This window comes from Sylvia atricapilla, chromosome Z (genome assembly GCF_009819655.1).
Source record: "Sylvia atricapilla isolate bSylAtr1 chromosome Z, bSylAtr1.pri, whole genome shotgun sequence".
Classification (NCBI taxonomy): Eukaryota; Metazoa; Chordata; class Aves; order Passeriformes; family Sylviidae; genus Sylvia; species Sylvia atricapilla.
In genome coordinates this window covers 14,322,371-14,347,093 of record NC_089174.1, presented here as the reverse complement: position 1 = coordinate 14,347,093, position 24,723 = coordinate 14,322,371, and the positions used below count along the sequence as shown (strand labels likewise).

The 24,723-nt window shown below is 40.6% G+C and overlaps 1 protein-coding gene across 4 annotated transcripts in view; it reads left to right on the top strand.

The window, feature by feature from the left end:
• PRRC1 (proline rich coiled-coil 1) overlaps positions 1–24,227 on the top strand; it is a 31,608-nt gene extending 7,381 nt beyond the window's left edge. For all 4 annotated transcript variants that reach the window (XM_066338426.1, XM_066338425.1, XM_066338427.1 and 1 more), the window contains 7 exons: positions 2,375–2,761; positions 3,908–4,062; positions 6,257–6,359; positions 9,381–9,544; positions 11,032–11,135; positions 12,596–12,698; positions 22,708–24,227. In XM_066338426.1, the coding sequence (XP_066194523.1) occupies positions 2,375–2,761; positions 3,908–4,062; positions 6,257–6,359; positions 9,381–9,544; positions 11,032–11,135; positions 12,596–12,698; positions 22,708–22,917 (1,226 nt within the window). In that variant the 3' untranslated portion in view covers positions 22,918–24,227. The remainder of the gene's footprint in view (positions 1–2,374; positions 2,762–3,907; positions 4,063–6,256; positions 6,360–9,380; positions 9,545–11,031; positions 11,136–12,595; positions 12,699–22,707) is intronic.
• Positions 24,228–24,723: the final 496 nt, after the last annotated feature.

The following is a 24,723-nucleotide window of genomic DNA, read 5'->3' as shown; positions in this document are numbered from 1 at the left end:
TTCCGAATACCTGACATAAATCTGCCCTCATCCAGTTTAAAGCCATTCCCCCTGTCCTGTCACTGTCCACCTCCTTGTAAAAAGTTCCCTCCAGTTCTCTTGTAGCCCCTTTAGTACTGCTGGGTGCTCTAAGGTCTCAGTTATGGGTAGTAATCTCAGCACTTTTTCAGATTTTTTCAAGATTCTGAACACCGTATTTGAATACCAGATACTGAACTTACTGGCCCATGTGGTATTGTTCAGTCAGACTTGTGCAGTCTCTCTTGTCAAATGCTAAAGGAAGAATCTACTGAGAAGATCTGCCTGCAGCATAAAATGAGTTCTATAATAAAAGCAATTTTTAAAATTAAAACTGTGGAAATGTAACCTCCAATGGAGCGGTCGCTTTACCTAGGATAAAAATGGATTCTGAAGTAGGTTTGCAGAGATGTTACCACACATGAAATACACTCACTGCCTCATTCATACCCAAGCAAAGAAACCAGAGCTAGAAGTGCATGAAGTGCTAGAGGATGGCGTCAATAAAGTTAATTTTGTAAAAATGGTTTTTAAATAGTATGTTTTTTGGCAGTATTTTCTACTTAGATAGGGAGTGACTATGAAAGATTTTCTTTTTTTATATGGCACAGATGTCTGCTGGCCACCAGTGGCAAGGTCTGTAAAAGAGATGTTGAAATGAATGTGGACATGAACTTTATTTTCAAGAAAAAGTCTCAGATTTGCTGATATTTTCTGTGGTGACAGGAGGCTGTCAGCAGTGTAGTACCTAGCTGGTATTTTCAGAAAAATATGCACTCATAATTTGTCCCATCTGGGTAAAGGTGACATTTCAACAAGGAGTGATACAGGAAGTACTTCAGTAAGAAAGTCATGTTTTTGAGAAACTATTTCCAAAACTAGTATTTGTAAATGATTTCCACCATTATTCATTCCGGCAGCCAAAACCAATGCAAGTGTTGCATAAAAACTGTCAGATCTGTAGGCATCAACTTGCAAAGAGAATTTACTGACGTGTGTATGCATCCTCCAGACAGTTTCCCTGGGATTTGAACATACTCGTTATAAACAAAAATGCAATTCATTCATCTTGCAAGGGCAATTGATGAACAACATGGAAGATAAAGATTTGCCAGCTAAATTTCAAGGAAAGCTTTTTCATAGTTTATGGATGGGAGTGGAAAATTAATAGCATGGTATGGCAAGCACAGCCAAGGAGCCAAGGATCCTCCATGTGGATCTGTGTGAGGTGTTCTTTCCAGCCCCTTAAACCCAAGCATCAGAATAATCTGAATGTAGAACCAGACCTTAAAATTCCTGCATCGTGAGATGTTAAACCAAGATGTAAAAATTACTGAGGTTTCTTCAGTTGCCCAACTCACCCTAAAAAGATATTATCAATGATTGTATTGCGTAGTTTGTTAACAATTATTAATAAACTATATTATTATATTGATAATGTATTATCAAAACAATTTCCAGTGGAAACATAAAATATTTTGTACTTTTAAGAAACTTTTTATTTTTTAAAAAAATTGTCATTATCTCATAATTTTTGAATTTTTTAAATATACATAACATACTGGTACAGTGGTGAATTTAAACCATATATATATAAATTTTACATGGGGAAATGGATGCTCAATTTTTATTTTTTTTTACTGCTGGGTGTGTGAGACCAAGTTTGGGGACCATGGCATTAGTGTGATTTGCCCATCATTTGATGATGGTGTTTAGGCTGAGGCCAGTGAGATGCTTAATCTGCTTTAGCACGTTACTGCAATCAAAAATGGCAATTTCTGTTTTTCTGACTTAATTTCCTGGCTAAATTTAGTTATAGACAGGAAAATTGGCTTATCCAAGGATCAGCTGAGACAGGGAAAGCAGAGGGGTCACGAAGATGAGTGCCAGAGGAGAGAGGGCTGCCTTATGTTGAGTCCTTTTTACAGTGCCACACCTCTGAAACAGCTCCCACCCTCCCGAATAGTAGGAGCGTGTGTTTTATTCCTGAAGACAAGCACTCCCTGCATCATCCACTGATGCAGCAGTCACTCAGGAGTAAAAGAGCTAGGTAGAAATTTCTGAGGCAGGTTTCAGCTGCTGTAAACTCTGTAGTCAAATGTTGACTTGTCGATTTAAGCTAATGACAAGTAGGGTGATGCAGGAAGAGATATGTCTTAGAAGATACTGTTACCAAGGACTAAGTGCCATTGGTGCTGAAAACTCAAGCAGAAGTTTCAAATTCACTTCGAATGAAAAAAAAAACTGACTGGTTCAAAAATTATTTGTGAAATGTCTGAACAATTATATAACAGAATCTCTGAGATTAAGGCTTCTAAAATTATTTTTTCTTTTTTTCCTCCCCTTATTTTCTTAGCTTTGTCCAGCCCCCTTGCCATGCCAAGCATGCCATCTTCTCCTGCCTGCTCACCACCCTTGCCAGCTGGAGTGTCCCCAGTTCCTCCTGCCATGACAACCTCGGCCTCTCTTCCGCTTGTGCCTTCTGCAACTGTTTCTACAATTGCACCACCCCAAAGCCCTGTCGCACCTCCTGTTGCTCCTGCAGCTTTCAGCACCCCTGTGTCCCAGTTCTCTGCTCCTCCTCCACTGAGCTCTGCTGCTGGCCCTGCTCTTCCTGCATCTCCCGCTGGTCCCCCCATTTCAGGGTTTTCCATGTCTTCCACCTACGATATTACCAGAGGTCACGCTGGCCGAGCACCTCAGAGCCCACTAATGCCTTCATTTTCTGCACCTCCAGTCACAGGTAGCTCTTTGTTTATTTGCTTTTCTGTTCATGGGATCAAGTGGGGGAATCTCCTGGGTGGCTGCTTTATTCTTCTAGACGTACTTCATTAGTTGTACTCATAAGAAGGGATAAAAGCCTTTAAAATATGCTCATGGTCCAGGACAGAGTCCACTTTTAAGTTCTGGTGGCATTCAGGTTCACAGGAGAATCTTTGTTTCAGAATTTTTATTTTTGTTACCTTGCACAGCAAAGCCCAGCTGAACAGCTTTTCTTCAGCTCAGAGAGCCACCTTCAACTGTTATATTTCCCCAGAATGACAATCACAGGCTGTGAACTCCTAATTTTCAGCATTTTGTTCGGGAAATCTGGTGTCACATGACACCAGCTTCGGTTTTCTTGTTTGCAGCCAGTAAATTGCACTGGGATAGCTAAAAATACATTCCTTCCATGCAGGCAGTTGCTGTGGTTGATGAACTGATGTCATTTTCAGCTTGTGGAATGGAAACTTGGTTCTTCGGCTGCAGTTGTGCCAAGCTTTTATTATTACTGGTGATACCTCTTTTAAGTAGTCTGTATTAGGAAAGTGTCTGCAGAGATCAGTTGTGCAATGTAAAATAAAAATAACTCTCCATTAAGGCTAGTGTTGGAAAATCTGTTAAAATGAACTTGACTAATGTGGCAAAGGGTCTGACTTTATTTTTCTAGTGTTTTAATTTCTTTTGTTTTTCTTTAAAATATGTAATGCTTCCTGCTTTTGTGCTATTATTAGTTTCTAGCATTAGAGGTTATAAAATTTACTTTTCCTATCGTATGAGAACATTCTTATATCTTTGTTCAGAGACTAACACCTATCCCTCTGTTTACTGAGAGTTTATTACAAAAATTTGAATACAATAAAAGGAACAGCTTTTAAACTAGCATGATAAGAAAAATAATTGTTTAACTTTGTAGATAATGTGCAGGCAGTCTCAATTTTGTTAACAGATATGGTTGCATTCAATAGATTGACTAGACTTTAACAAGCAGAATGGTTTTTGGGCCTTCAAGAAGTGAGGTGAATTAGCCTGGAATTGTTTTATTCTTCCTGCTGTTTTCTTGTTAAACAATTGCATGTTGTTTCTAGATGACAAATTAAACACTTGTGCTTTATCTTTCCTCTTACAGGTGTTTTGGCAGATCCCATTCAACAGGCAGCTTTCTTGTCATCTTTGTCTCCTGGGGCTGGTTCTGCAATCACTTTTCCTGAGGAGCATGAAGATCCCAGAGTATCTACTGCCCAGAGTGGAGCACCTGCTGGAGGACTCTGGGGGTTTATAAAGGTATGGAGTTTGTCTGTTACCTTCATGAGGAATTACCAATTTGTACTGAGTATAGGAAGACGTGCTGCACTTTTTAAGGGTATGCTACTATAAATCATGTCTTTTTTTCTCATGCACAATTTGGCTGTTTTTAATTGTGGTGTTTCCTGAAATTATGCTTTTACTTTTTCTCTGTAGAAGACAGGGCACTGTACAAATGTAGGTGTTCTAGGTTAATTTTTATTCCTGTGATAGGAACTTGTAATAGAACCTGTTACATCTGGATATGTTCTTAAACCAGATGAAATTTTAGAGCACTTTCAGACCTGAAAGGTATTTTTTACTTCACAAAGGTTGTATGCAGAAGAAGATAAGTCTGTTTTACCTTACCTGAATGCTTTGCATATCCCATTTATAACTTCCTGATTAACTGAATCTGATTCCTGTGGGAATGCTTGTTCTGTAACAATCCTATTTTGTCTTTTTTTCAAGGGCAGACAAACTACATGTTCTTTCAATCACAAAGAAATGTCTAAGGTACTTTGTAAGATTAGTCTGCTAGAAGGCATGGAATGTATAGTGCAGAACACAGATACTCATTGTGATGTCATCTAATCAGACAGAGGAAATAAACAGCAGCATCAACTAGTAGAATTTCATTAGCCTGTAGTCTTTCTGTAAGAGATGCTGCATTTAAGTAGCATCATGAAGATTGTGGCAAAAAGATCTGAGGGTTGTACATCAACACTGAGCTGCCTTCAAGAGCACCGCCACATTCTGTCCCATCCCACACTGAATGTGAAGGAAGAATAAAGATTATTGTCCCAGTGCACTTGAAGAATTTTGGTTTTCAATCCCTTTGAAGCATGAAAACCTGGAGAAAACATTCCTTGTGACTTGGCAGATTGACCCCTCCATTACTCCAGTGATACAGTAGTAAAGAGGAAGATTAATTCTACATCAGTACAGTGGGATCAGGATGGTCATGGTGCCATTTTCAGGGAGAAGTGTCTTCTCATAATTATAAAAACGTATTTTCTTTCTTCCTTTAAGTAATAATGTTTTCCTTTCAATTGTGATATTCCTCCTAATATTTGCAGTAGGTGGCAGTGTTCCAGTAGAGAACAATTTACTTGTGACATGATTCTGTAGCCGTTTTTATCATACTGGAGCTCTCAATTGCAAATTAATTGAAAAGCCAAGCTCATCCACATTTTAGGGATGTCACTAGGATCCAGAGGGTGTCCTGTTGCTGTTCATGGAGGAGGTCTGTATTACTGACTCCAGTAATAAAGATTTTGGTTGAAGTATCATGCATTCCACATGCTTGGTGTATTCAGTAACCACTTCTTGAGAATTTTTTAAGTGAAAGAATGAGGAATCATTAATCATACTGGAACAGTCAAGTTTGTGATGTTCATAAGCCCAGATCAGTATCTCAGCTTTTTAAAGATGAGCCAGAATCTAGGGCATGCAGTGGTAATATTTAGAGAAATGCATCCTCAAGTTCCTGTTGAAGAGCTCACAGAGTAGTTCCACAGTTATCTTGCTGTTGTTGAAGTAGTTTGATACAAGCTCTTTCATCTGGTGGTGTTAAGAAATCATACACTTTCTTTTCAGATTTCCTTCAGGCTCAGTAATATTGGAAACTACTACAATCTAAAGTTGATAAACTAATGGTCTGGAATCAAATAGGACTATTTCAGTTTCTTCAATCATTCAAACATGCCTGAGCAGTCCCTTTGCAGTTCCAAGAGTGATTTCCATATAATTGGTGCAATAACTTCATGGTTTGGATTGGTATAAAAATACGGATTATTTCACCCTGTTTATGCTATGCAGATGAACATGTAAAGGCATCTTCCACAGGCAGAAGCTGTCTCGGTGTTCAGAAACCATCTGTATAATGACTTTAAACTTAGGTTAGGCAGCCAGGATGCTAACTGGAGAAGCACTGCCTGGCTTTGCAAGATGATGGGGATGTTTCTGCATTAATGAGGAAGGTAATACTTAAACTTGAGGTTGTAACAGAAAAGCCATGCACTGATGGTCATATCCTGCAGTCTTTGTGCTGAGTAATGCACAACACATGTTACAGAGCAGCTTAATTTTGGTTGGTTTTTTTTAACTGTAACTGTAACATTTTGAATTTCTTGAGGAGGGTAAAAAAGAACATCCGATAAGATAACATGGAAATTTATTTGCTTAAATTTAGGGTGTAGCTGAGAATCCCATGGTGAAGTCTGTTCTTGATAAAACCAAGCATTCAGTGGAGACCATGATCACTACGCTGGATCCTGGCATGGTTCCATATATCAGTAAGTGTTCATGATAAACCATCCAGTATTGCTTGTAAATGCTAGAGAAGCTACTGTAATAGCACACTACTTTTATACTTGAAGTGTAAAAGCATTTCGGTTGTAGCTTGAAAATTAATAGGAAAGAAAAGCTTTGTGTTACTCGGCATTTTTTATTTTGCTGAAGGGCACTGCATGTCACGTTGCAACTGGTCTGACAGTGAAAGAAGGAAGGAAAAGGCACTATTTATCCAGGGTGTTTGTTTGAGTTTGGTTTGGCATGATTTTTCTCCCCTAGCAGCCTGATAAGCAGCCCTCCCTCCTAGGTGTGCCAGTACCAAACCTGCTCTGCCTGTGAAAAGAGCTGGTCAGGAAACAGCTAAGACTGAGAAGAAACCATTAAAATGATTTTTTTATTATTTTGTTTTCCTGAGATTTTTTTTCAGCTGAACCTTTTAGGTGACCCAGCCAGCTACTGCTGCACTTTTGTTCTAGCGCAGAGGACAGGGGAAGATCACCTAATTATTAATAGAGTAGTAGTTCATTTTATTACATTTAAAGGAAAATTTCCCAGCAGCTGTCTAGTGAGGAGATAGTGGGAATAAAACCAGTGAGGCCAGCCAGCAGTGCCTTTAAAGGTATTTGAGAAAAGTTGCAGGATGCAGTGCAAAGCTACAGTAAACGTTGGTTATGCACAATTTGGCAGAGTATTTAAGGTTTCTGTTGCAGTCTATTGACTGTCCCTTTTTAGAAACAGGATCTGTTGGTATCCTGGATAGTTTGACTCAGTGCTTATAGACAGAACAGCTGCATCTGGAGGAGGAAGTAATTTAAAAAAATGCTTTGTCTGTAGGATTTACGTTAAGTAAACTAAGTCAATGGTTACCTCAAAGCTCTCTGAAGTCTCTAAAGTGTGTGAAAGGGAAGCGTCTGTATGTATCTTGGCCATTTATGTACTGCATTGGTTTTGTAGCTGCAGATTGTGAAAATGGGACAGAGGTTTGTAAACTTAGCCTCGTACTTGCTTGTGGAAATGTATTCTACACAAGTCATGTCCTCAGCAATAGTGCCACTTCTCTCTGCTCTCTCGCCATTACTGCAATGCCAAAGGAATTTCGTGTTCCTCATGCCAAAGCCTAAAATTACCAAAGCTTCTGGATGAGATGGTTGAGATATTTTTTTTCCCTCATCTGAGCAAATAGTATTTCTGTAATCTCTTTCTTGAAAAAAGCTGAACTGTTTCCATTGGCATGTTGTGAAAATGTCATCAGAGCTGCACTGCTGGAACAGACGATTTCTCTCTAGACAGGAAATGGTCACCTCATAAACAACATAAGCATAAACAACACTACTTTTACCATAGCAGACAACAGGGAATATTAAATTAAACATAGAACTGAAATTTTAGTTTATAATGCACAAGGTAAATGAAATTTCACATTCAGGTGTCAGAGCTTAATTTGATGTAACAGTTCTGCTTCTGAATTTCCCAAGGTGCATTTAATTCTTTCATTTTAGGTTTCATTTTACTAGCTTTTGTCACAAATGGTTTCTTTGTAATGTAATATCTTTGTTTCGGTTCTGTAGTATCTCTGATGGAAAAAGATATGCTTTTGATATCTGATGATCCATAATACAGAAGAATACATTCTGTATTCTGCAACCAAACATGAAGCACAGTTGCCATTCTTAAAATTGTTAGGCAGTAATTTACTAGGTATGTTATGGATTAGCTTTTAGTTTCACAAAAAGCGTTCTAGCAGTATTTCTGTTCCTAAGCAGTCAGGCAAGGCTAACTTCAATAAAAGCCTGCAGTCAATTTTAAGAACTTGTTTAATTATGTTAAATTGGTTTATATCAAGAAGAAACCTATGAAAAAAATATTCTCAATAATTTTTTGTCCAGTAGTTGCACAGCTTAAAACAGTTGCTCCGAGTTCAGTGATCTGTGCACCTAATTCCATTCAGCAAAGCAATTAATGAATAAAATGATAAAAAATTACCCTAACCTCCCAAATTAGTAGATTTTACTACTATTCTAGCCTGTCTGGTGATTATTCATAAAAATGATTCCTGTAAGTGAGGTCTGCTGAGTCATATGAGCGAAAACATTTTTTCATTAAAAGTTAAGTTTTGAGTTTGCCCTTATCAGTGGGGGAACTTTTCTTGAATCAGGATAAATACTACAAACTCTGTAAGCTCATGTGATTGATGCAATTTACTTAGGCAGCTTTCTCTGATGTCATAATCCACATTTGAGACAAGATTCAGGTATTCTTGAGAAAGCTGCTCACAGCAGGCATAGGTTTTCTGATGTGTTTCTACACAACAAAAGTGGTCTAGCTGTGATAGATGGGAGGTATGATTGAATCGTCTTTAGTCATTTTAGATTTCTTTTAATTCATGAAATGTTTTGTTTCATTCTGAAAAAGTTTAGTGAAATTTCCTGCTTCTTTATGGAGATACAACCCTATGGAAAATGTTTAGAACTGTGTGCAAGTTCCACAGATATTTAATAAAAAAGAGCAGTTTAATTATACTGAAGTTCACATTCCAAGGACAACTTAAAAAGTAATGAGAGCCTTTCTTTTAAATCTTGTGTAATTTGGCAGCTGTTCACTGGATTTTATGACCTGCATCAGCATTCTTGATCCCATTCGTAAGAGTTTGCAATATTTCTTGCAATGTTCACAGAACACCAGAACATCCTTGGAAATGGATATCTTGAGTTATTTTCCTAAATCTCTCTGAATTTTCATGTTGAATGAGTTGTATGATTGTTTTTTCAGGCGCTGAACCTGAAAATAGGTGAATTCCTGCTGCGTGTCTTTCATCCTTGTGTCCTTTAGTTATTCATCTGAGTTTCAGTTCCTAAGTTAAATGACTTCTGCTTCATGGAAGAGCTGTTGTCCAGTGCATGAGAAAGAAAAAAATCAGCTGGAGAAAGTGCAGAACTGTATTTGAACTATCCAGCAGTGGGAAGGAGGAATATTCCAAGTGTGCATGTATTTTTTACAGGCCATTTTACAAAATTATTTTGCAGGAACTGGAGGAGAGCTGGACATAGTGGTTACTTCTAATAAAGAGGTGAAAGTGGCAGCAATTCGGGATGCCTTTCAAGAAGTCTTTGGGATGGCTGTTGTGACTGGAGAGGCTGCACAGTCCAACATTGCACCCCAGCCTGTGGGCTATGCTGCAGGCTTAAAAGTAAGTTGATCTATAGTAGTAGCAAAGAGAAATTCATCCAGAACGATCTGATTTTCTGTAAAACCAAGGTCAATTTCTGGGATAGGTAAACATTTTCTTTGGGGTTTTTTTGGTATTTGTTGTTGTTGCTATTTGTTTGTGTGGGTGGAGTTTTTGTTTGGTTTATTGTTACATTTTTGTTTGTTGTTTGGTTTGGTTTTTTTGCTTTGTTTTGTTAAGTTTTTTGGGGGATTGTTTTTTCGGGGGTTTTGGGGTGGTGGGGTTTTTTTTTTTTCCCCTTGGTTTTGTTATTTTGGGGGGCTTAGGGGGTTGGGGTTTTTTTGAGGTTTTTTCTCAGTTTGGATCATTAGCTCAGTTTAAAGCTCTCTGTTTGAAATATTTTTGAGGTTTTCTGCAAACACATTCACAGCAAGTGAAGAGTATTTATGTCAGTGTATTATGCCATTTATGCCAATTTCCATATACTGTCAATGATTGCCTTCAAATCTTGCATACATTGTGCTAGTACTGTGGTTTTAACGTATATTAGGCATTTTTTGAATAGTCTATTACCATGTTGGAAATGTTAGAAATTAAAAGAGATTCTCTGAGAGTGATTTTTCTCCCTACTGATTCTGTAGGTCAGAGTCAGTTTGATCAACACTTGATCTTCTTGAACAGATCTGTGTTCTCTTTGAAAAATAAAAATTCACTGTGCAGCCTTGCAAACTGCTGTGCCACTCTAGAGGAAGGCTTAGCAAATGTTGTTTTGCCGGCTCTGGCCAGTAACTGAAAATCCTGAAAACAGCTGTTTCATATTCTGTTTACTAAATATAAGGAGAAATTCAGTAGAAAGGAAGCCTTTCCCCCTAACTGTTGAGGCACTGTTTGCAGAGGAGTAAAGCCTGTCCTCATAGCAGTCTATTTATTTTCTGATGCAATTTTATATTTAGATAAAGCAGAATAATGTGCAATTTTATATTTAGATAAAGCAGAATAATGTGCATCTTCCTTTACTTATTTAGCTCCTGCACTGTGTTGTATATTTCTGTTACAACTTCAGAGGAATAAGCATTTTCAGGGGAATAATTCATATGTGTTAGTTGGATATGTACCACAACAAATGGATTCTTTCCCTTGCTCTTACCAAGTTGGTCCAAAGCTCTTAAAGACTCTAAACCCAAGAAGCCTTAGGTTGTCAAAATGTCAAAGTAACACAAATACACACTGATGCTTTAACTGATAATTAAAACTCTTCCAGGTTAGGAATTCTTTGCATACTACCCTGGTATTTTTCTTGGAATGTATAAAACCTAAAAATACTTAATTAGCTGTATCATAGGTGTTGTTACTGTTTGGGATTCCTGGCAAATCACTAGTTTAGGTTGTTGGTTTTTCCTGTTGAGTCGTTTTGAAAAGTGTGTTCAGGGTTCTTTTGGGATTCATCTGCAAGCATTGCACTAAGCTGTTGTTCAGGGTTTTGACTAACAGCTTGTGTTGCCACTCAGGGAGCCCAAGAGAGGATAGACAGCCTGCGCCGGGCAGGAGTCATCCATGAGAAGCAGCCTGCTGTGTCAGTGGAAAACTTCATTGAGGAGCTGCTTCCTGACAAGTGAGAACCTTGAATTTATTCCACGGGGGTGGGAACACGTTGGGAATAATCCTTGTTGACTCAAAGCCTTTGTAACGTGCTGGACGGGGGGGAGAGAATTAAACAGAGGAGACGATTTATCTGAAGTATTTTGGCAGGCTTAGTTTTGGTGATGATGTTCAGCTTTCTGTCCAGGCATCTTGAGACTTTAATATCAAAAATCCTTGTCAGGTTTTTGTCAAGTTTTTTGTAGATTCACAACGTAAAAACAGTGAAGTGATGTGAACTGAAAAAATTTAGGAGCTGTAAAATTTGGAATTTGGCTAATAGTTTGTGGACTGTTGTGTGCATCCTGCTTTCTCTCTCTGAAATTGTGCCAGAAGATATATTGGGAGATATTCTGGCCTTTAGAATTACATGGTTTTATCAAATAATGTATTTTCTGTTTTCCTTTCTCTGAGAATGTACTTACTGCATCCAACTGGCACTGCCGAGACATAAAAATGGCGTTTCAAAATGCGTTGCGACTTGATTTTGTAGCATGTTTGATGGCAGTTCTTGAAGCAGCTTTATAATTAAATTCCAAAACATTAGGGACAATGCTGTGTTTATCTTAATGCAAACTGACATAGCTTTCTTCTACTGGTTGCCATGCTTGTGCATGTCCAAAGGAGAGGAGTTTCAAGGAATCATCCACCACTGCCAATAACATATGTCATAGTTACTCCTCTATGAAAAGTAAGTAAAACATCTAAATGAGACTAGTGGAAATAAATACTAAACAAAAATTTAAACTCTTCCTACTTCCTATTTACTTTAGAAAATTCCTCATTCATATTGCACTAAAAATACTAAATATAAAAATAGAGCAAAATGAGAGTACCTGTCAAAAAATAAATAAAAGCTCATCACATACATAAAAATGGAAACATTAGAAGACAGGGAAATACTGGTAACTACTTTATTGATTGGAAGCAAGTTATATTGAACCACCAGGCTTTCTCAGCTGTCTTTAATAGTTGCCAGTCAAAGCATTCCAGTGCTGTATTCCCTGCTATAAAGATGATGGAAGTGCTTCTTCCTCTCTGGCTCCACTAAACTGTTACCATGAAGCTAATGTGGCCCAGACAGGCAGAAGTGTTCCTCTGAATAAATAATTTAAAGGATTGTTAGAGCATTAGACTTGCAAAAAGTCTTCTGAATGCAGAACGTGAGTGATAAATAGAGGATTTTCTTAAAAATTGTTAGGGAAGGTTATTTGAATGAGAAATGTTCTTTGAAAGATTGAATGAAAACTGCAGCAGAATAACTGTGGCCAAGGGATTATGTCTGCCCACACACGCACCCCTCCAGCTTTCTTTTTTAGTTTGATTTGTAAGTTTCGTGTAATTTGTATTTCTGTCTATTTTACATGGACACACATGCACTATCATGAGAGATAAGTGGAGAGATGAAATAAAAAAAATTGCACATCACTGCAGGTGGTTTGACATTGGATGTCTGATAATTGAGGATCCAATTCATGGAATTCACCTAGAAGCATTCACTCAAGCAACACCAGTGCCTTTACAATACGTTCAGCAGGTGAGTTTCTGGTTTTCTTACCAATGAATAGCTGAGACATAAGACTGGAGTTTTAATATTAGTTATGTCAGTTCTTACTGGAAGTTACTACACTTAAGTGTTTTCATTTATGAAATGAAGATACAGAATATTTTTGCATCATGTTTATGACTTAAACTTTAGACATTCATAGTAAAGCTTTTCTTAGTCAAGAATCTCATTCTGCAATATCTGTCACTTTGGAGCACAAGTTTCACTCTCCTATTTAAGAAGAAGAAGAAATATTAACCAAGCAGACAGCATGCTGTCCTTTCTGAAAACTCATTCCTAAAAACAAAAGATTCCCATTTTTCATATTGATGCTTGGATTTGACTCCCCTCTAAACACACAGAGTCGCACCTAAAAGAAAAGGCTGATTTCAAATGTGCCTTTTTGACAAGGATGTAAAATTCTGAAATCAAAATATTTAAATCATGGAAATACTGTGGTTCGTTTGATGGGAAATAATGGGACAAACTGCTCTAGTCTGCAGTTCTGCAATACCACCAAAAGAAGATTTCATGAGGTGATTTGTTTTTCTTTGGGCACAGACTGGGAATTACTCCAGTCACTGCATGCTGCATGACAGCATCTATGAGTGTCTTGATATGGGAATATCAAGATCTCATCAGATATCTGCCAGGGAAAGCTGGAGCTTCCATTGGAATGGAGAATGTAAACCACCACCGCTACTACCCCCTTTTTTCTAATTATAATTTTTCAGTTAAAAGCTTTTAGGCAAAAGATTTTGGAAATAGAAATACCAGTTCTTTACTAGTATGTATAACAAAGCAAGCAAGCAGACAAACAAACAAACAAAAAAAAACCAAAACAAAAAAACAAATACAGCATTGATAACAAAAAACAGTAGCAAGAACTTCGAGGACAGTTTGGTCTCAGTTCCTTCGTAGGATTCTCAGAGCACCGAGCTGGAAACAGTGGAAAAGTCCCAGGCTGGTAGCTGGGATGGCAGGATGTCCCAGCAGGGCAGAGGGATGCAAGGTCGCGCTGTAGCAAGAGGAGCAGTGCCGATATAACTGTGACGGCGGGGCAGGGCTAGCCCAGCTCTCGAAGGGTGGCAGAGGAACTCAGAATTTCAGGGTGAGCAGATGATGGTAGATTTCCCAGGACTAGACTCCTCCAGAGACAGTGAACTCTTCTAGCAGGAGCACTAACCCAGCTGTGCTTTTTCCTCGAAAACCGAAAACCAGAGTGCCAAGCTGCCCCAAGGTCTGTCCTTGACCTGCCGCAAAGTTATTTCAGTACGCCCCCCTCCCCCCCCCCCACGCCTGCCTCCGAGCTTCGATTACCCCTTTGTTTTGTTAAATAGTCTTAAGTACAGCACTTAGTCTCCTTGGTAACTTATGGGGAAAGAAATCTTTAGAGTAAAAAGAGCAAAACCTAACCCCTAGCAATGAGTCATGCTTTAGCTAACTCTAACCTGAAAATTCTTTTAAAATGAATGTTTCAATGAAGAATTTATAACCAAAACTGTTTGGGCTTTGATCCTCAGATGTTGTTTTGAGTGAGCAAAGAGTAACTTTGGGGATTTTTTCAGCAGCACCAATTTCAATAAAGTGAACATTTGTGGGATTTAGTTTAGTTCTTATTTTCCTGAGTTCTTACACCTTTGAAAAGCTGATTAGTAGCAAAAAGAGAAATCTGGCTCTATCTTGCTGGTTTTACAAAATGCATTCCAAAAATCATGGGGCGAGACAGTAAAAAATCCTTGAAGGCCTCTTGCAAACCTAAACTATTCTGCATATTTTAAAAAACTTATATATGCTGTTACTGTTGCAAGACACTAGTTTTAGGAAGGCTGGAACACACTGATGAAATTGATCTGCACTGGACACAGACTAACCCAAATTAAAATCTGTGTGAAGAAAGATGCCCAGGGTGGGCATCAGACTAGAGAAATGCCATGATACTTGCCCCCGTGTTCCCCTTCTGCCTTCAGTTGCAGACCAGGGGAAGGGCTACAGATGTCATTTATCTGGACATCTGTAAAGTCTTTGACATGCTCCTCCAGTCTGAATGGGTGATGGATTTGATGGGTGGACTGTTTGGGGGGTAAGGAATTGGTTGGATGCTTGTGGTCAACAGCTCAGTGTCCTGATAGAAATCAGTGACCAATGGATCCCTCCAGGGATCCATATTTGGACCAGTGTGGTTTAATATCTTCATTAATGACACAGACAGACGGATCAGGGCACCCTCAGCAGGTTTGCAGGTGACACCAAACCAAGGATGCAGTGACACATCCAAGAGATAAGTCCATCCACAGGGACATGGACCAGATTGAGATCCATGGTAATGGATCCATGGTAATCTCATGAGGTTTAACAAGGCAAGTTCTGGTGCTGTTCCTGTGATAAAAATGGGCCAGGAGACCTGCTCCTTTGAAAGGCCTTTATTAGTCAGCTCTTTCAAGGGGGAACTCGAGGGGTCGCCTGTGCCGTCGCCGCTCCTGTTGCTGTTCTCGCTCTTCTCGCTCCTGTCACTGTTCTTGTTTGGGCCGCCGCTGAGGATGAGGCGTCAAGATGAATCTGCTGCTCTCGCTGCAGAGTCGGGAGTTCCGGCCTCGCGGAAATCCCCAGGAACTCAACTGGGCTCGTGTGGTCTAGGGGTGTCACTGTTTCTGTCTCTTTCTGGTCATGGTGAGGTGGCAGAAGCAGAATTCAGTCCCTAGGTAGCTGAGGGTCTTCTCATTGTTGTAGTGTCTCTCTTTTATCTGGATTTTGTGCTGGGTCGTGGCTTTTGGGTCGATTTGCCGGCAACTGCCCTTCGGTTTGGAGCGGTGCATCATGGAAGTCCTTGGATTTTCCTATTAGGCGGGGCCAGCAGTTCGAGGAGCCAGCGGGAATGGCAACAGTCTAGCCCGACGGAAGGGGAAGGGAACCCGGGCTTTTAGAGGGGGTATGCAACTTGGAACAAGGTTTTGAGGGTACAGATTTTGGTACAAACAGCATAGCTTTCTTAACAGACAGGTTACAACTGGCATAACATTTTAAACAGCATAACCTTCCTAACAAATGACAGATTGTGTTAAAGATGGGAATTTCTTACATTTTATTCATTTCAGTCCCCTCTGTATTTCTTTGATCGGGCCTTTGCCCGCATCAATTGGCAGTTTTTGATTCATGGGAGTATATTTTTTATTTAGTTCTTCAGCTTGGGGTTCTAATCAAAGTAAAACCATTCTCTTATAAGGCACTCTCCAATTAGGCACTGCTTAAATGTTGCAGCATTTTTTTTAATTTAATACTGCTTTATATCAAAACACATGGGATTCACATGAGTGTGAACTCTTACAAGGGACTGCAGATTCTCCCCATCATTCTCCCAAGAGTCCAGTATGAACCGTTGTTTCAATCTCACCTGGTCTTGCCTCTTGGGTTGGGGAAGTTATTTAGCTGGCCTTATGAAGTTCTTTTCAGTGTGTTCCCACTTCTTTTTCAGTTTTTGATTAGCCTTTCTGTGGTGTGCCCTATGAGAGATCTGTAATGATATTATTATCACAACTTTTTTAAAACAGCTTAACACTTTATGATAACTTAGAACAACAACTTACAGAGAACATTTTTTTTTTTGTGACAGCTTTTGATAACAACTTGGAAAGATTTTGAACAAAGGGGGTTTTTTTGGTTTCTAATTGGGCTTTGGTTGTTTCTTGAAGGTTATTTTAAGTGTGTCTGGGTCTCTAATGGTAGTTTATTTGGAGGGAGTCTTTGCTGGGGTAACAGAGTCACTGGGAAGTGGCAGTGGTCTGTTTACTCGGGATATGTGTGTTCAGCCTTTTTCTTTGGTCTTTACTGCAATGTGGGTTGTGAGTAGGACCTGGAATGGACCTTCAAATTTGGGAGTTAGTGGAGTGGTGTTCCAAGATTTAATTAGGACCTGGTCTCTTGGCTTTATTTGGTGTACATCTGTGTCTAAGGGGGAGGTTTGAGGAAGATACTCTCTTCTTTTAAGATCAGCCAATGTTTTCCAATTGTTTTTATATATTCTTGAGTGGCTGCCTCCCCTTCTAAATAATCTGCAGTGCTGTAAGGAGTTAGTAAGAAAGGGAGTCCAAACATCATTTCATATGGTGAAGCCCCTATGTCTGACCTTGGCCAAACTCGGATTCTCAAGAGTGCTAGGGGCAGGCATTTTATCCAATTCATTCCAGTTTCTGTTATTAATTTAGTCAATACATTTTTGAGGGTTTTATTCATCTTCTCAACTCTCCCTGAGCTTTGGGGAGGCCAGGGTGTATGTAATCGCCACCTAATTCCCAAGGCTTTAACAACATCATGCAGGACTTGTGCTACAAAGTGGGGGCCTCTGTCTGAAACGATGTTATTTATCAGTTTATATCGGGGGATGATGTGTTCTAGTAGTATCTTTATTACCACTTGTGCTGTTGCCCTTTTTGTAGGGAAGGCTTCCACCCAATGTGTTAAGTGATCAACTATAACTAAAAGATGTTTATATCCTTGTACTGGAGGCATTTCTGTGAAGTCTATTTGTGTACTTTGAAAGGGTCTTAATGCTATTTGTCTTCCCCCTGGTGTGGGCTTTCTTACTACTTTTTGATTTACTTTTTGACAAATTAGGCATCCTTCAGTAACTGCTTTAGCCAGGTTATAGATTCTTACACATAGGTGTTCTCTCAGGAAATGATCACACAACCCTTGGGTGCCCCAGTGAGTTAAGTTGTGAATTTCTGCCAGCATTTTTCAAGCTATTGCTTTATTTAGGAATTTTCTTCCATCTGGGGTCAGCCATTCTCCTCGCTTTCCTTGGTATAAACCTAACTTTTTTATTTCTTTTAATTCATTTTCATCATACATGGGTTCACTAACTTTGTTAGCTGGTACATCATTTAAGGTAAGAATTTTTATTGGTTCTCCCAGCTTTTGAGCTGCTAGTTTGGCTGCCTGATCAGCTACTTGGTTGCCCCTTCCTTCAAATGTGTCCCTTTTTTGATGTCCCTTGACATGTACAATTGCTATTTCTTGGGGCTTCATAAGAGATTCTAATACCAATTTAATTAATTCTTTATGTATCAGATCTTTCCCTTTTGAATTTAGGTAGCCTCTTTCTTCCCAGATCTTTCCAAATGTGTGTACTATTCCAAATGCATATCTTGAGTCTGTGTAGATTGTACCTTGGTCTTGTTCTAATAAATCTAATCCTCTCTTGAGGGCATAGACTTCACAACACTGGGCAGACCAGTTTGGGGGTAGTTTTTCTTTTTCTATAACTTCTAAATTGTCCCTTTTTGTACCTTCGACTATTGCATAGCCTGATACCCTTTTTCCCTCTGTTACCTTAGATGATCCATCAATAAATAGCACCTTCCCATATGGTAGAGGTGTATCTTCAAGATCCTCCCTTACTTTTGTTTGTAAATCTATGATTTCCAGGCAATTGTGCTCTAAGTTTGGTGTGGGTTCCCCTGAGAGGAACTGGGCAGGATTTAGACTTTTTGATGTGATTCGCTCTAAATCACTGGTGCCGGTTAAAATCACTTCATATTTTAAAATTCTAGAGTCAGTCAGCCATTGTTGAGCCTTTTGGCTTAACACTGTCCTGAGATCATGGGGGGTGTGTGCAATGATTTTTCCTTGCAGTGTCAGCTTTTGTGCTTCCTCCACAAGAACAGCTGTGGCTGCTACAGCCTGAAGGTAAGCCAGCCACCCTCTTGCAACTGGATCCAGAAGTTTGGAAAGATATGCGACAGGCTTTTTGTGTCCTCCCCATTCTTGGGTTAGTACCCCATAAGCTATTCCCCCTTCAGTGTTAATGAATAGGTCAAACTTTTTCTTAAGGTTTGGGAGACTTAGGACAGGGGCTGAAAATAATTTTGTCTTTGGGTCTCTTAATTGTTCTTCATCTCTATCTGTCCATTTCACAGGTTCAGGTTGGACTAATTTCTCATATAGAAATTTAACACTTTGGGAATATTTCTCTATCCACAGCTTGCAATAAGTAAATAGTCTTAATAATTTTCTTACATCTCTTTTTGTGGTTGGAGCTGGGATTGAGAGTATACCTGAGATTCATTCAGGGTTTAATTTCTTACACCCTTCCTCAATGAGGTGTCCAAGGTAGGTGATTTGTGATTCTACAAACTGCAGTTTGTTCTTTGACACTTTGAGGCTCTTTTCCCCTAGGAAATTTAGGAGATCAATACTGGTTCTTTTTATTATTTTTTTAAGTTTTTTCTTGATATCTGGCCAGGACTTTGTGACAAACTGCAATTTTAATAATATTTGTCCTTTTGGGCTATCTGGATCCAAATTAGAATATTGCTGGAAATTCTGTCTGAGCCTGCTCAGCCAGGCTGCTGGGGTTTCATCTTTTACTTGGGCCCCGTCAAAGGCTAATTTGGTGTTACTGCTCCGGGGAACTGATTCTTTAATGCCTCTTATTATTAGGTTTTTATAATCTTCCATATTTCTCTTCCCTTCTCTTCCACCTGGGTCCCACCCTGGGTCAGCTACTGGCAACTTCTGGTCACTGGGGGGGCCCATTCGGTTTTCTCTTTCCCAGATGCGCATCCCCACTGTCCTAACCAGCCGAACCTCGTCTGGATTGAAGAGTATATTTAAGATGGAGTTTAGTTCCCCCCATGTATAAATATTCGGGCCCAAAAACTGGTCAATCTGGTTGGCAATTTGCACTGGGTTTTCAACTAGATTCCCCAGCTCTTTTTTAAAATTTTTGACTTCTGATGCTGTTAAAGGTGCATTGACAAACCCTATTCCTCCAACTGCCTCACCTATCGGGACTTCCCTTAGGGGAAAGAGTTTGGTTTTTGACCTGGTGTTACTGTAAGGTCCTTCTGGGTTTTCTGTTGCCTGACAGGATGCACTGTTAGGTGCCAGACCCAGCTCCCAGCTGTGAGGAGGTGCAGGGATTGTGGATGGTGAAGGAGAGGAGGCTAGACCAGTGTTAGGAAACAGCAGAGGGCAAGAGGGATTATAAATTGGAGGGGGGCAATCTGGGGAAGGAACAGCGATTACAGTTTGGGAAGGTGGGATATGATTTTCAGGTGAGGTTGGAGGATTAGTAGGGATAGTTTGTAGTACTTTGGGATAAACTGGAGGAGGAGGCAAATGTGCTAAGGGGTCCCAATTATGGCTAGCTTCTTCTTGGGTTTTTTTTCTGCTTTTCATTCTTTTGTTTCCCTTGCTGTAACTTACATATTTTTGCTGTTTCATTTTTGACTACTTGTTTCTGCCAACAGGCAGCATAGAGTATTTGTTCGGTACTTGAATCCCCTCGAGATTTCAAGTATTGAGTTAATTGTGAACACATCCAGGGGTCTCTAGTTCCACACCATGGCCATTTTTCAGGTAAATCTAGGTTAGGCCAAGCCTCTATGCAATAATGGATAATCTTGATGCTGTCCAAGCTTTTAGTGGCTTCATCAACCTCCCATAGTTCCAACATTTGTCCTAGTGGACTGTCTGGTGGAATATTTCTTATCTTTTTCTCTCTTTTCTCCTCAACTGGCTCCAGTCTACTTATGTACACCCCCATTTTCACTGGGTCTCAAATAAAAACTACGGTGCTCTTACCCTGATGGAAACTTCACTTCAGGGCAACACAAAGCAAAAAAATTATTTGATCTTGTTTTAACTAAATTTATTTAAGGTGTCCCTCCACACACACAAATTTAAAGACGGGCAGCTCAAATTTTAACTCTGACTCACTCTTTGAACACTTGTAAGTAGCCCCAGGGACCCTCTCTTAGGGTTTTGGCACTACCCCTGCCAGTGCTCGGAATGCCCCACAGGGAGCCTGGTGACCTGCCCTTAGGGCCTCAGCCACTACCCCTTAGCCAGCACTCCTTTTCTCTCCTGTACGTCAGGCAAATTCCCGTAAGCAGCCGGTCAACCAGGGCCCAGGGTTCCAGCCACCACCTACTGCTAGGATTTGGACATACAGCGTGTGATTTACTCACTCACCCTACCTTTAAGTCCCTCGCACTTTGGGACTCCCCTAACTCTCACTCCCCTGCACCCGGACAGCGTCCTCTTGGGCACCCCCGACCAGTTCTACCTCTCCGTACCCGGACAGCGTACCTCTCCCTTGGGTACCCCCGACCAATACGACACCCTCGATCCCGGAAAGCGTACCCAAGATACCCCCGACCAATGCAGACTCTTTTATCTCAGCATCCTGACAGCTATCCCAGCGAGTCTCCAAAGCACCCCGAAAGCAGCCTATCTTTGCTACCCCGCCGGTACTCAGACGCCCCAGGCCATAGCCTCAGCCAGTGCTCTCTTTCTCTCCCCACACCCTGGTAGTTACCCCAGTCAGTGCCAACTCATAAGCCCCGAAAGTAGCCTGGGCAACCCGCCCTTAGGGTTCCAGCCGCCACCCAGCCAGCGCTAGTCTCTTGTGACACTTCAGGCTATAACTTCAGCCAGTGTGGTGCGTGCCTCACGCTGCTCGAGCCCTTTCGCACGCTTGAAATTGGCCCAAGCCTTTTCTGCCACACACTTCTTTGACGTGTCACTCACTCTCTAAATTCCTCCGCACATCCGGGGCGGGGCCCCTATGCCCCTGGAGATGCCTCAGTCACTCTCAGTTCACTCGCTTCCTGCTTTTCCCAGCCGGCCCCCTCGCGGGCGTGTGGAAACGCTGTACTCAGCAGTCCGAAATCGCTTGGGGGGGTTCGAGCTGCCGACCCCCCTCTCATTCACTCCACACTCGCTCGTCTCCACTCCTGCCACCGGTTGTTCTTACCGATGCTGCTCAGTGGTGTCCCACGAGGCTGGCAAGTGTTGTCCTCTGGTCCGGGATGTCCAGCTGTCCAGGAGGTCCGAGGCCGGGCTGCTGGTCCTCTTCTGGGCGTGGCTTAGATCCCAGACAAGTCCCCAGATTGATAAAAATGGGCCAGGAGACCTGCTCCTTTGAAAGGCCTTTATTAGTCAGCTCTTTCAAGGGGGAACTCGAGGGGTCGCCTGCGCCGTCGCTGCTCCTGTCGCCGTTCCTGCTCTTCTCGCTGTTCTTGCTCCTGTTGCTGTTCTCGTTTGGGCCGCCGCTGAGGATGAGGCGTCAAGATGAATCTGCTGCTCTCACTGCAGAGTCGGGAGTTCCGGCCTCGCGGGAATCCCCAGGAACTCAACTGGGCTCCTGTGGTCTAGGGGTGTCACTGTTTCTGTCTCTTTCTGGTCATGGTGAGGCGGCAGAAGCAGAATTCAGTCCCTAGGTAGCTGAGGGTCTTCTCATTGTTGTAGTGTCTCCCTTTTATCTAGATTTTGTGCTGGGTCGCGGCTTTTGGGTCCGTTTGCTGGCAACTGCCCTTCGGTTTGGAGCGGTGCATCATGGAAGTCCTTGGATTTTCCTATTAGGCGGGGCCAGCAGTTCGAGGAGCCAGCGGGAATGGCAACAGTCTAGCCCGACGGAAGGGGAAGGGAACCCGGGCTTTTAGAGGGGGTATACAACTTGGAACAAGGTTTTGAGGGTACAAACTTTGGTACAAACAGCATAGCTTTCTTAACAGACAGGGTACTACTGGCATAACATTTTAAACAGCATAACCTTCCTAACAAATGACAGATTGTGTTAAAGATGGGAATTTCTTACATTTTATTCATTTCACCTGGATCAGAATAGCTGCAGGATCAGTCCAGACTGGGGATGAACGGATATTATATCAATATATATTTTTATTGATTCCATCTGTTGGCTGTTTTAGAAAACAAAACTACTTCGTGTTAATGGTAGTATGTCTTCACTCTCTTAAGTATCCTGTTTTAATTTATACTCTTCAGATGTTGCTTGCATCATGATACATAGAAATCTAAAAATTGGCTTGGCAAATTACGGGGCAGGCTGAAATTTGATTCTTACATCGTTGAATTTGCCATTGTAGGTCTGTTTATACAAGAATGATTCCTTGCACAAGTTGGTTAAAGCTGAGGATAAGCAAACCTACCAATTCCAAACTGCTTCAATAATCACTTCTCACATCTTTACACACAGGCCAAGAGCCTCACCCCTCAGGACTACAGCCTAAGGTGGTCAGGGCTGCTGGTGACGGTGGGCGAAGTGCTGGAGAAGAGCGTGCTGAACGTGAACAGGACAGACTGGCACATGGTGTTCACGGGCATGTCCCGCCGGCAGATGATCTACAGTGCAGCCAAGGCCCTGGCAGGGATGTACAAACAGCAGCTGCCACCCAGGACCGTGTGACAGCTGTGACACCCTTACACCAGGAATGCTGGGTTTGATACTAGGATCGAAGTAGCTGTGTGTTCCCATTCTCAGCAACACAGATTTATAATTTTCACTCTAAACCATTTCTACTTCTTGAGAAGTGAAGTTGATTCCCAGGAGTGGAAATGAGCAACTGCAGTTTTTAGCTAACATGTGATTTCCAGTATGATTTGTAAAACAAACATATATTTGTAAAACAAACAGCAGTATTGCAGTTTTTTAACTGGAATGTACTGTGATGTGACACCATACCAGGCATTTGCTGAGATAGATAGTATTCTTTCTAAAGGGGATATTTGTTTAGCTGTTTCTATTATATTAGTAATATAAACATGTTGACAGCGTAACATTTATGTTATATATACATTTCAATCCAGAGAGACTACCTTCTGTATTACATATGGGTTTTGGGGCATGTATTTAGGGGATACTTAACACGTCATTGTGTTGGCGTCTGTATATAGTTCTCAGGAGCAATGCCAAGTAGTCTCTACAGCATGTAACAGTGAGCTGACGAAGAAGAGCACAAATCCATGCCCTTATTAGTTGAAGTCATTGTTAAATAATTCCAAATTCTCATTTTCTATGCTGCATCTTACTGCTTTTTAAGTTACAGTAGTTAAATTTGTTGCCAGCTGAAGAACCACAGACAAAATTTCAAGTCACTTCAGTGACTTTTAGATCAGGTACTGCACTCCCCATATGGAATCATCTCAGCAGTTTCAATAACGTGATTTACTCCAGTGCTTCCAGACTTCATCTGTTATATGTAATTATGTGATTTTTTTCCTATGTAGTTACTGTTGTCAGTAATTTGATTATGGAAAATGGTGATGTGTGTATCACTTGCTTTGCTATTTTGCCTGCCCCATAATTTTCTAAACATTTCTAAGTCTAAAGTTTTCATGATGTCATGAGCTCACTGTTTCTTATATAAGTCTTCAGTAGTGTCTGATTTTTTTGTGGCTATAAATATCCTCCATCCATCCTTACACAATCTTAAATCTTTACTTAGAAATATGGAAGTAATTGTGAAGAAAATATTTTGGTAATAATACTTTTTTTAAGAAACAAAGGATAAATACTTTCTGTTTGCCTTAAAGAAGCAGTTTTCAGCTTATATGGCTTTACTTTTCTTAGATGCTTTCCAAGACCATTTTGTATACAGTATACTGTTGAGCCAGCTCATTTGTACCCGGTGGAAGCCTATTTCCATGTAATATATTTGGCCTTAATTGGCTTACTCTATAAAGCAGTTGAATAAATGTTTTCCCTGGAGAATTGCATCTATTTTAAAGGCTTGGTTTTTATTACAGATGGTGAACATCTTTATTGAAATTGTATTTGCAGGGTCAGTTTGCAGATTTGTCACATACTAAGCAAGCAAACAGAATCCAACTCTCAGTCTTGAGGTCCCTCATTGAGACTGCTCCTTTCTGTATTAAAAGGGTCATACAGGGAATTTTCTTTGTCATTATGCAGTAAAGGCATCTGTGTGTTTACTGTAATTTTAGTTTGCAGTGTATAGTAAGTTGAATGCTGCTCTTTTATCCCCTGCTTGCCTCATGATGCAAAGGAAGATAGCATGAAGTAATCAGTAGGTTTTAGGTGCCTGGCATGACTTAAGTTAAAACTGAAAAGGAGCAACCCTTTTCTTTCTCTCTTTCTTGGCCCTGGCCTTCACTTGTAAGAGGTGAGAGGAGTAGAGGAAGACAATGTGGTCTAGTGAAATGGGTTTTTTTCTGGCTTAGTGAAGATGTCATTATTTTTGGCAGCTCCCAG